Here is a 12745-nt window from a genome sequence, read left to right as displayed (position 1 = left end):
GGCAGCAGAGCTGGGTCTCTCCGCAGGGAAGAACGATGGAAATGGCGTTACAAAGCTCGGCAGGTGCTGCTCCTTTCCCAGGCTGGACTTGCCCATTGCACGCATGCAATTCATACAAATCTCGCCAGTCCTTCCAACCACACGCGTCCTCATCGTAAAGGTAAAATAGGGTCCAAAGGATGTACAGAGGCTTCACTTTTCTGCTGTGTATGTAGCCAGTGCCTTTTTTCCCAAACTTCATTTTTATCTAACTACAACACTTCCCCCAGAATCTCTGAAGTCCTGCTGGATCCGTCCCCAAAGCCCTAGCTGCTTCCTCTCAGCTATGAAGACTGAAAGTTTAACGTGCTAACAGCATAACTCTTACAGGTATCGCTCTGGGAGATGAATGCAACCTGTTCTCCTTAGAACCAAACACGCTTCTCCTCGTTGTCCATGTGCTTACAGAGTGAATATTGGCTATTTAGGGCAGACTTCTTCCCTTCATTTTGTACTAGCTCCGGGTCAGTGAAGTGAACTTTATTAGATAGAATACAGGAGCAAAAGACCAAATAAATAAAAGATGAAACCATACAATCCTACCAAAGAAAAACCCTCAGTACAAGAGGGACAACGGAATAAAAACTACCCCACACAAATAAGCTGTTTGTTATCCTTAACAGCTTACATGATGAGCTGAAGAATTTCAGGGCATTTTGTCATGTTTGGGTAAGCTTAGATTTGGTCACAATTTTCAGCTCCAAACTGTATCACAGCTTTTTTTGACAGCTTTTAATCTGGTTATTTCAAACTTTGCTTCAGTAAGTTAATAAGAACTTTTACCAGAGAGAAAGCTATTAAAATAATAGATTCCATTTCATTAGACTAACTTAAAAGCGCCGTTGATGATAGAGTACTCTGGTAAAGAATATTTCTCATGCTTTATTTAGGCTGCACGAACCCACGAACGCTTCCAAACTGCAAAATCTTTTTTTACGTGTTATTTCTAGAGCTCAAAGTTAAATGACCAGACAACGTCTTTGTCGCAGAAGTAATTTAAATGCAGAAGGGTTAGTTAGCATCTTTCAGCCCCTGAACACCAATCTGATGATGGCTTGATTTTAATTCTAGACAGACTGCTGAAGTGTCTGCATGGCTTCAGACGTAGTTCTGGAAAATGTTGAACTGGCCCATGAAAGCCCCTTAAGGCCACGGTAATAGGCTGTTGAATTATCATCCCCGGCCAACACCCTGGCAAGGGCCTTGTTTGGACAGACAGCATCAGGTCAACTAAGAACTCACATTACGCTTGTGTAAACCATTCATGGAGTCTCTTATATTGCCAAATCTTACAGTTTTGGTCACACTGAAAGTTTTTGCACTGCATTGCAACGTGTGCCCAAGGACCAGACAGCCTGTGAGGCAGCGCAGGGGCAGGGGGAAGAAGGGATGCCCATCGGCACAGCATGCGAAGCAGGAGAAGGTAGGTCTGGCTTCAGCCTAAGCTGTCTACAAGGATCAGCCACAATCTAACACATAAGGACGAGGCACCAATAAAGAAATCAGATTTCAGGTTTCATTTGCTTGAGATAAAAGATTATGTCAGCTGGAGCGTGTGTGTGCGTGTGCGTGTGTGTGTGTGTGTGTGTGTGTATCACAAGAGCATCATGTTAGAAAAAGCACGAACAGTCCCACCCTTCGGGTATTTCATAATAAAAGAAAAAGTGAACGTGCAAGTTGAAGCAGACTCTGCAAACAATTACTGAATTCTAGAAGTGACAGCAATGCAAGCCAATGCCAGCAACACTGACTGATGTCAGTGTGGAAAAACTTTCAGACAAAACGCATATGCAGATACTATCTATGCAACCACAGTATGAATTTCTTACCTAAGCACTTTCTGTATTGCTGCAGAAGGAAAAAGGAAAAAAAGAAATTTATCAGTAGAACAATTACGCTTTATAATTGCACTTAAGTCATTATTTCACATGATCATACCTCAACATAGATTATACTGAAAGATATTTATTGGCAAATCTGCCAATGAACTGATGCGACCAGCAGGAGAGAATTCCATCATTAGTACCTCTAGCATTTCAAATAATTCTCCCCAATGATTAGATCAATTCCCAGACTGCTCCAAGGAGAGCGACTAAAGCAAATTTTAGAAACACATAGCAAATTATGTTCCTAGTTACACCTTGCAGGAGTGCTTTGGGGATAATTTATATCTGCACAATAATTAAAAAGGAAAAAAAAAAAAAGTAAAATACTCAATAAAACTGTAGATGTTTTGCCTAGCCAAAGAGGCTAGTAAGAGCATTTCATAAGAGCAGCAATTGCAGGCAGGAGCAGTCCTATTGCCCAGTTACGGCAGAATTGCTTTTGATGGCAGATGCTAGTAAATAGAGAGTGCAGAGAAAAAAAAGAAGGGTTCAATTCATGTTAAAGTAATAAAAAGGTGTTTTCATATTGACTTTGAAAATAAACTTTCAGTTGTACGTTGTCTTTCATTTTAAGCCAGTGAACTTTCTAGATAGGTGTTCACAGCCGTGAAAGCAGAGAAAGGAAACCAGTGAAAATAAGTTGTTTATAACTAAATGCGTTAACTACATTCAGTTTATAACTAAAGCAATCACCTTTCGCTCTTGAGCAGTGCCGTTGGTGGCAAGTCCGCCGTGTGTCGGTGGGTGTTTCGCCACGACGGGAGCGGCGGGGCCGGGCTGCGCTGCCGAGCCCGCACACTCCCAGCTCCGTTTGCTCAGTCTGAACTCGGCCCCGCAGCCAGAGCGGACGACGGAGCGTGTAACACGCCGCCCACCCGTGCCGCGGCCAGTTGTCACCTCTGCTCACGGAGGCGGCCGCAGCGCGCACGTGTATACAGGTCGCTAGCAATACACCTATTTAGCGACAAGACTTTATAACCCTTCCTGCTGAGGCAGCAGAATCTCTATTTGCTGAGAAGACCCAGAGCCAAGGGCTGGCAGCGCTCGTAAAGGCAAAAAGCTGCTTATCTCCAGACGACGGAGCCTGCAGCGCCCTCGTACCTCTGAAAGCTCTCTAGCTCCACGACACGGAGCTGGGACATCAGGTGCGCAAGCAGACGAACGGTGCCAGGCTTCTGGGGCTGGCTAGTCTGCAGCACCGTTGCCCAACAGACTGAAGCAATTCCACTTGCCTGTATGCACAAATCAGGCAGAGTTTGAGCTAGTCGGATGCTCCTTAGGAACCAGCTTTGCCAGTACCAGCGCACATGGCTAAGACGCAGGCCGCACAGCGGCGCCTGCACCCACCTCCCTGCTGCCCGCAAGGAGCCCGACTCAGCAGGGCCCCGCGCCTCGCTGCCCGGCGCGACGCGGCGGCGGGGGAACCCACGCGCCCCTGCCCGTCCGCGCGCCCATCACGCACGTCAGGCCTGCTCCTCCCCTGCGCTGCGCTGCGCTGCGCTCCCCCCTCGCCGAGTCCGTGGCAAAGGGGTGCAGAGCACGATGCAAGCACACGGTCACGAGAGGGCACTACGGAAGAACGAGGCGAAGAAGCGCGAAAATCTGGGCACGGGGAGATTCCCGCGGAGCTTGTACAGGAACGATGTTTCGTAACTTTTTTGGCACGTCTATCACAGGGAGTGGAACAGCAGCTAAAAGCTCCTGTAGGAAGACGCGATGTGGCTGGAATTTCCCGTCTCATCCCGTGTCGCGGGGGAGCCCATCCACAAAAGAGCCGTTTCTGAGGAACAGCATGCCACCAACAATTCAGCGGGCTCCGTTTAGAAGAGACCGCAACGGAAGTGAGCGGGAAGGAGCTATTCTTCACCTCTCCTTTGCTTCCCTCCCCACTGAACTCTCTGAAGCCCAGCTTCCCTTGCAGAACACTACAGGACTTCCAGCTAGCGGCATGCACGGAGCCATCCACAGCCATGACACCTGCGTCTGGTTATTTCCAGTCACAATAATCTCCTACTCAATTACGGGGAAGAATAGAGAAGCTCAGCCTGACTTCACAATCACACGGGGGAGAAATGAGAGGAGTTGCTCAAGTTCAAACCGCTCAGCTCGCTGCGGAGGAGGATCAGCACCGCTGCGGGACTACGCTTTCTCTCCCTCTGCACAGCACTAGCGGATGGAAAAGGCCTGAGTCCACTTCCTTGCTGTGCCAAACATACTCCTCTGTTCTTCTCTCCCCAAGAGAGCATGTGAGGTATTAAACAGCTAGGAATAAGCCCGTGAAAAAATGTGATAGCTAGCTGTCAGGTTTCTCTCTTCTAGACACCAGCAGTTCTGCACATATTTGGCCGCAGGCGCTGCGCTACCATCTAGGAAATCCGGATACAGTGACGACATCGATACTCTCATCTGACTTGGTTTGATTTGTGCATTTTGCATTACTGTGCTAAGACTCGTGTGAACAGAAACACATGCAAAACACTTCATTAGTGTTTGGCCGAAGACAACCTGGCCGCTGCTGGTAGGCAGATCCCAGGATGGCAGATCCCAGTGTCCCACCTCTGACCTGGCAGCTGCACCCGCTGCAAGCAGGAGTGACGGCTGGGGGTCCGGCGTTCTTTTAGCTCTCTCTTCTTCCATTTACCTGGCATGTTATGCAGCTGCACCGTGGTTACAGAGGGCAAGCTTAACTCCTGTGCAAAGCATTTATTCCAAGTCGTAATGCAAATTTTGCAGACTTTAAACTCACACTGACTGCTGCCCTCTCGTGTTTACGGGTACTCCCCTGCCGTCCCCAGTGTTCATCCATTCGCTCCCATCTCACGGGTGGATTAACCTCCCCCAGAGAAGGGACGGCCTTGGAATTTGGTTTGTGTAGTACCCCGGTCCCTGATTCATCCTATTAGGTGCAAAGATAGCAGAAATAATGAATGCAATAGGGATAGCTGTCTAGAAATTACAGGAAGTCGTAAGTGGGATCCGAATCTTTCCTGCACCAGTATCAGATGCAAGCCCCCGTTATCCCTTTCTGGTACACACTGACCTTTGCATCTCTCTGTTTATTGAGCCTGAAAACTTCTCCTTGCCTGCACTGTGTGTGATGAAGTATTGCTTAGGCCGATGCTCTCACCTGTCCTTTCTGCTTCCCAACAGCACCCCTGCCACGACATAGGCTTTGGTTTTATCCTCCAGGCACATCCACAGCTATTTCCTACTTCCTCTCTTACATCACACTGGAGAGGAGACTTTGATTCGTACTACAGTAGCACCAAGGAATTGAAGATATTCTTCTTTCCCAAAGCATTGTGCAGAGCTTCCAGACACGTGAATACAAATAATAACAAGAATAAATGACAAAGACTTCAGTAAGAACACCGGTGACTGGCGGAAAGAAGGCAACATACCATAGTATTTTAAGATGCTGTACTTCAGCTGTCTTTCCCAGTGCCGACCGTTCAAGGCACCGAGAAGAGAACAGGAAGAGGCAGCCAATTAATGTAAAGCACATGGAAAGGTCAGGGGAATTCATCTAGCTCTCGCAGCACCGTTTTGTAAGCAGAGAATAGCCCTTCATTAAACTCGTTTTGTGCAAGTGACTGAAGTGAGAAAGGGAAATAACTTAACACACTCATCGCAGTCCCTGGGAACTGACCGTCCCCCAGCACTGCTGGGCGAGTGCACGGATTTGGCTCTCAAGAGACAATGTCCGAGTTAGTACACACCCAACTCCGTCCAGCCCTACCTGCGCATCGGGAGCCAGGCGTTGCAGTGCCTCGGTCTGTGTACAGGGACGCACCATGGGCAAAGATGCCTCCATTCAGCAGCAGCCTGACGGCCTGGCCATGGAGATGTTGGGGGTGTCTCTGTGGCTCCCTTTGACTCCTCGTGGCAGAAACTTCCTTGCACGCTGCAGTCCCTGATGATGCAAACAGCTCCATGAGCAGCTTCAACACGGCAGAAACAGAGGGGACATTTTTGTATTTGCTTCTTCAGGATGCACTGAGACCTGGTTCACTGAGCAGACAGCCCTTCTGGAACACACAGCCCTTCTGTTTCAGCAGGACTTCACACTCCCTGCATGCAGGAGACACTGGTTTATTTTGGGGGCCTACTAAACATCCTGTTTTTTCATTTTTAGCCACAGACTCAGTTCTGATCTCCCAGTACTGTAAATGGGACCCTCTTTAAACGCCTGATCTGAGGCTGAGGCCAGATGAGGAACTTGGTTGAACCTGATGGCTCTGACCAGACGTACCCAGAGCTGCAGGTGCCCCCCAGTTGCGCTGGCCCTCTGGCTGCCTCACATGACCTGCCAGAGCAGGTCATCCTCCAGCAGAAAAGCAGCAGAAAAGTGGAAATGAAAGCGGTTTTCACCCAAAACACACGGGTGAACTCTGATTCTACGGCACATTTCCCCGAGGGTCTGTGACCCCACAAAGGGTAAAGCTCAGCTGCGCTCGCCCCCGTGCAGAGGGACGAGAAACTCGCCCAGCAGGCACGAGGTGTCCTTCCCGTTTGCTCACTCGATAGCAAAACTCTCGGAGCTAACACAGGCCACACGACGGCCTTTCCTCACACCCTTTCACTCCTCCGGACAGCCACGCAACCTAAACGAAAACAGCTCCTTGCACGCGTGCTCCGGGCAGCCTGCACCCCGTTGTGATACAGTCATCAGTTTAGTCCCTTGCTGCACTGCGGGCAACGGAGCAGCCCGGCTCCTGCGTTTCCCTCTGCAAGGCACCGTCCCTCCCGCTGGTGCCGGCGGAGGCAGGCTCGCGCGGGCTGTAAAGGAGACACCGCGCACCAGATACTCAAGTCATTGCCTACTGCACAAATGTGAGAAACCCCTGGAAAATCGCACAAAGCCCTGAACAGCCTGTAGGCAATTCTCTGTCACAGTAAAACTTCGGTGCAAATGAGAAAGCCAACAACTGAAAACAGCTCGGATGTACTGGTAGAAAGCAGAAAGTAATCTCATTTTCTGCCTTCTTTTTTGGTTTTAGATGAGGGCTTTTTTTTGCTACCAGGAGTTCTCCGTTTTCCAAATGATAACAATAAACAACAGCTACAAACCTATAGACAACATGAATTGCCCTCAACAGATCTTTGGGCCAAAGGCTGATTGTGGCTCTACCAACAGCATCAGTTCAACAGCGTGACTCTGAAGGTGCAGGGGCATCAGCACTTGGCCCCTGTCAACCTGAAAAGTCACGTTCTGAACCAGCGACCAAGATCTGCCCCAAAACTGTTCCATCCAACTCCACAACTTGGGGGCTGACAGACAATTTAATTGCCCTAGTTGCTGGAGTAATGTTGAACTTGCTCATGTCTTTTAATAGAACTCTCCGAATGGATTAAGCAGTGTCCTTCACCAGAGGCCATGAAGGAAACTCAGTAATAGTATGATAATTACATTAGCATCTCAAGTGAGAACCAGCTCTCGCTGCGATGTCTGCTCTACGAGGCACACGGAGAGGCCTTGCCCTAAATAGATGAGGAAGCCAAAGCGGGAGAGGAAGGACAAGTCTCTAGGTCTCACAGTCCTTCCTCTGGCTCTTGGCCTACATCAGTTCAACTGCCCACAGTAAATGTGGACCAACAGCACCAGTACATCAGCATAAGCTTGGTGCTGCTCGGGCCAAAGGCCTTTTAACCACCTCCCAGAAACCTGCTCAGCTCTCCACAGGCCACGAGAAACTTCAGCTTGGAGCTGGGTCAGCCCCTGCACACCACACAAACACAGAAAGCATAAATATGCTTTAAAGATGGTTTTCCATCACTCTTCCCCATTCTGTCTTCTTAGTCAGACCCAAGCCCTTTAAAAACTCCAGAGTCAGACTGCTGACTTGTAGAGGCGACTTTTACCTTACGTTCGCACCAAACTGTCTGCCACACGAGCTCACTGTAAGCCAACGCTGTGGCTGTCCAGGGAAGACCAAAGCACCAAACAGGCTCTGACACTGTGAACAGGTCTACGGAAACCACGGGCCGCTCCGGGCTAAGCGGCTGTAGTACACAGCGGAGTACATTTGGCATGGCTACCCTGGCAGAAACACAGCCGTGGACGTGACACGGGGCGGACCGTATCGGTGTAACGTACACACAGCAGGGCTGCACGCACACACGGGTCCCGGGTGCGTGCACAGCTCCGCGTTGCACGCACGAGGAGCCGCTTCACCCCTTGCTGCCCCCGAGGCGAGTGCGGAGGCGGCCTCCGGCCACGCCGCTGCACGCCGCAAAACCCGCGTGTTCGCTCCTGCCAGGCAAGCGGCTGAGCGGCACCTCCGCGGGACCCGGGCTGGCTCCCGCGACGGGGCCGGAGCCGCGCGCTGCGGGCCGCTGCGGGCCGGGCCGCGCACCGCGCACCGCGCTGCCGCCCCGCTGCGCGCCCGCGGAGCCTGGCGCGGCTCCCCGCGCGGCGGGCGCGCCCGGCGGCGGCTCCGGGCCGGGCCGCGCATCGCGCCGCTGCGCGCCGCTGCGCGGGTGACTCAGCCGCGCGCCCCGCAGGGCCGGCCGGGCCGCTGCGGGGGGAGGAGGCAGAGGAGGAGGAGGAGGAGGGCGGAGGGAGGAAGGCAGGCGCGGGAGGGGGGTTCCCCCATTGTCCTCGGCGGGGGCCGCGCCGAGCGCGCCGCCGCGGTGCGCTGTGCGCAGGCTCGGCCGGCCCCGCGCCCCGCGCCGCAGGAGCAGCTCGGCGGTAAGCAGAGAGGCGGAGGCTCCGCGCCGCTCCGCGCCTCGCCCCCAGCGCCCCCGCCCCGGCCATGGGGCGGCGGCGGCGCGGAGCCGGGCGCCGCGGGGCGCGGCCCTAGCGCGGCCGCATGGCCCGCGGGGAGCCCGGCGGGGAGCCCGGGGCCGGCGCCGCGCCGCGCCGTTGCGGCCGAGCAGGAGCAGGAGGAGGAGGAGGAGGGCGGCAGGGGAGGAAGGCGGCGGGCATGGGGGCGCCGCGCTGCGCGGGGCGGGCGGCGGGAGGCGGCAGCGCGGCCCGCGGCCCCGGCGCGCCGCCGCGGCGCTGAGACCCCGGCCCTGCCGCGGAGGAGGAGGAGGAAGAGGAGGAGGAGGAAGGCCCCGATGGCGAACGGCAGCGAGCTGGGGAGCAGCAGCAGCCCGCACCTGCCCAGCGCCGGCGGCCTGCTGAGTGCCTCCGGGCTGAAGCTGGCCACACTGGGCTTGATCCTCTGCGTGAGCCTGGCGGGCAACGTGCTCTTCGCCTGGCTCATCCTCAAGGACCGGCACCTGCACCGTGCGCCCTACTACCTGCTGCTGGACCTGTGCCTGGCCGACGGGCTCCGCTCGCTGGCCTGCTTCCCCTTCGTCATGCTCTCGGTGCGCAGTGGGGCCGGTGCCTGGCCCCACGGGCCCCTCAGCTGCAAGGTGCTGGCCTTCCTGGCCGTGCTCTTCTGCTTCCACGCCGCCTTCCTGCTCTTCTGCGTGGGGGTCACGCGCTACATGGCCATCGCCCACCACCGCTTCTACGCCAAGCGCATGACGGGCTGGACCTGCCTGGCTGTGGTGTGCATGGTGTGGACCCTCTCCATGGCCATGGCCTTCCCGCCCGTCTTTGATGTGGGCACCTACAAGTTCATCCGGGAGGAGGAGCAGTGCATCTTCGAGCACCGCTATGTCAAGGCCAACGACACTCTGGGCTTTATGCTCATGCTGGCGGCTGTCATCGCTGCCACCCACCTGGTCTACATCAAGCTGCTCTTCTTCATCCACGGCCACCGAAAGATGAAGCCTGCCCAGCTGGTACCAGCCATCAGCCAGAACTGGACCTTCCATGGGCCGGGGGCCACCGGCCAAGCGGCTGCGAACTGGACGGCTGGCTTTGGCCGGGGGCCCACGCCACCCACCCTTGTGGGCATAAGGCAGGCCACCCACAGCCAGATCAAAAGGCTTCTGGTGCTGGAGGAGTTTAAGATGGAGAAAAGGCTCTGCAAGATGTTCTACATGATCACCTTGCTCTTCCTGCTCCTCTGGTCCCCCTACATTGTAGCCTGCTACCTGCGGGTCTTCATTAAGGCCAGCTCCATCCCCCAGGTCTACCTGACCACCTCCGTCTGGATGACGTTTGCCCAGGCAGGGGTCAACCCCATCCTTTGCTTCATCTTCAACAAGGAGCTCAGGGTCTGTCTCCGAGCCCACTTCCCGTGCTGCCAAAGCATCCAGAGCACCCAGGGCACCATCCTTTGCGATCTCAAGAGCTTCGGGATGTAGGGAGGCTTTTCTCAGTCTGAAAAGCAGGAAAGGTGGAAACCATTTTCTGTGGTTCTGCATATGATCTCCGGAGATGTGACCTGTGGGGGACACACTAAGCCACCGCCCAGCACCCAAACCTTAGGCTGTAAGAAGCTATTTTATTTATTTTTCTATATTTTGCGTATGCTCTCCTCAGAACAAAAGGTTACTGTCTGTGGGAACAGACACTTCAGCAAAACACCCCCAAACCTTAGGCTGTAAGAAGCTGTTTTTCTTTGTGATTGTGTGGTTTTTAAAAACAAAACAGGGCTCCAAGTTTCTGGTCTTGCTTCTAACATTTCTAGACGTGATTCCAACAGATGCGGATTAAGGCCATGACGTTTTTTTTCCTATTCCTGTCTGTTTTGATAAAGGCTTAACAATTTTACTCATGTAATATTTGATAAAGGCCAAGACAATTTTATACTAAAGTTATTTTTGATGACCTCAAGAGGTGTTGTTTTATTATTATTTGATTTTAATTGAAGAACAAGAAGAGGACACTTCTAATGTGGTCAGAAGTCAGTTTTTGGTGGGAGCTGTTGGGTTATTCATTCTCAGATGATTTAAGTATTTAAAGCAGTTACTTATACCTTTTGCTTGACATGCAAACACAGTGTAGAACTAATTTCAATTTTCTTGTTGCACTATTCATTTGGTAATATTTCATAACTATTTGTGAGACGTGATTTTAAAATATCAACTTTAAAAATAATCAACTATAGCAGTTTTTAAACCTAGATTGAAATTCATATTTTACTGCCTTTATAGGAAGTTATCTACAAACCTGGGTAATACTTGTACATTTTGACTGTTTTCTTTAATAAAATATTGAAAACCTTTACTGTATGTAATTGTTTCAGAATGGCAGCATACTGCTTTGCTGACACGTAACTTATGTATATAGAAGGTTGTATGTCTTGTGTCTGAGTAGATTTCACAGCTGAGGTTATTATGGACAAGCACAATCCTTATTTGCTGTTAGATCTCAATTTAGGTGTTTCTACCAATAAAAGTGACTAAAGCTATTTTTAAGAAGACTTAAGTTCATGATGGGCAACAGGTTTAAATAGCACTTTTTTTTTTTTTTTTTTTTTGGTCTACTAAAACCAAATTTCTGCTTTAGCGAATTGCTCTTCTGTTAAAGATAGAAAAGACTAGATAATTGTGAATCACTAATTTTACTAAGCAAAGCAGTTTCTTAACATGGTGTCTTGGTTAATACAATACTCATTTGTAAACTATATGCTTAACAGGTAATTTAAAGTTATTGTGCATGGCATTTTAACCTGCTTTACTGTTCCACAAAAACTTCTCTGAAAGTGAGTTAACTAGCAGCCTGATGGCAGCATCCCCAAACAGCTTTTTTAGCCCTCCCAGGGGAAGCTATGTCCGACATGCTTGCTTTCGGTGGTATCATATGATGTTTAAGAACCCTTAGTCATAGCAGTTTTGTAGCAAGTTGCACCCAACATGACAGAGGTAATGAGCTCAGTTTCCACATAGAAATCTCAGTGTCTGTGGTAAGAGCATTTCTAAGCAAGTAGTCCAAAACTGCTGTACATCAGCTGAGAAATAGTTGTCCTAGCTGAAGCGGTTATGGAAGAGACACGCGCAGTAGCTGGACGGTTGCATCAGGAGAGGGCTAAGGTGACAGCTTCAAGTTCAGGCGGTGAGTGATGAAACCAGGAGCAGTATATGGTCTGGTTTTGTCTTGCCTTTTTCTTTTCCCCGCCCTTCTGTAACTCTGATTTGGAAACCACGGAGGCGACACTCCTTGGAAGTGCCTAATGTGATTTGAGCTTTCAGTGTGACTGTACCGAAGGTAGTCAGCAGGCAGGTGCACCTGAATCATTGCCTTCGTACTGCCAGGGCCCGACTAAGATCTGCTAAGTCAATCCCGCAAAAGGATTGAGTATCTCAAAGCTTGAAAACAAAGCGAGACTTAATGACCATTTCCAAAACTACTAATGAAAATGCGTCTGTGCGCAGAAGGAGAGCTGTGGAGAACTTCAGACCACAGCAGAAATTGGTTATCAGTGCTAATTACATTTTCATCCCAAAATACAAGATCATATAGCAGTGACTGTTACTTGGTGAGTAATCAGGACGGTGTTACACGGATTTACACGCAAGACTGGCGCTGGTACTGGGGAATGTGTTCTGAGCGTACCTGTCAGCTTGTTTGACGGTTGGGTTTTATTTCTCCAACTCTATTAAAAATACCTGATATTTTGGGATCTTATCTGTCTTCCAAGCTGTAAGTAGCAAGATTATGATTACATTTAAGCCACGATGTTGAGAGAATAGTTATTTTAAAACAGTGGTTATTTTAAAACATCCTTAAAATCTGCAAGGATCACTTTTTTTCAAATTATTATTTTTTAAAAAAAAAAATAAATACGAGTTCTGTAGTCAACCATATATGTGGGGGAGGAAAGAAAAAAAAATCGCCTTTGGGCAACTTAATGGTTTTATTTGTACTCGGAAAGGGAAAGGCCGTGAATCGAGGCGCCCTGTGCAGCGAGTGCCTGTCCCTGCGCGCTCTCTGCGGATGCAGGCGTCCCCCATCGCAGAGGTGTCCGCCGGGG

General features: G+C 50.9%; 1 protein-coding gene across 1 annotated transcript; it reads left to right on the top strand.

The window, feature by feature from the left end:
* The first annotated feature begins 8976 nt into the window (after positions 1–8976).
* On the top strand, positions 8977–10951 carry GPR27 (G protein-coupled receptor 27). The gene has a single exon (XM_062585660.1). It carries the CDS (start codon positions 8988–8990, stop codon positions 10131–10133), a length of 1146 nt encoding a protein of 381 aa, XP_062441644.1. The 5' UTR covers positions 8977–8987; the 3' UTR covers positions 10134–10951.
* Positions 10952–12745: the final 1794 nt, after the last annotated feature.

Source organism: Rhea pennata, chromosome 12 (assembly GCF_028389875.1).
Source record: "Rhea pennata isolate bPtePen1 chromosome 12, bPtePen1.pri, whole genome shotgun sequence".
Classification (NCBI taxonomy): Eukaryota; Metazoa; Chordata; class Aves; order Rheiformes; family Rheidae; genus Rhea; species Rhea pennata.
The sequence above is the reverse complement of the archived record's forward strand: the minus strand, read 5'-3'. Positions and strand labels throughout refer to the sequence as shown.

What these genes read in the sequence shown, in the direction of transcription:
- GPR27 (XM_062585660.1), top strand. Translation starts at nt 8,988, where the DNA reads ATGGCGAACGGCAGCGAGCTGGGGAGCAGCAGCAGCCCGCACCTGCCC.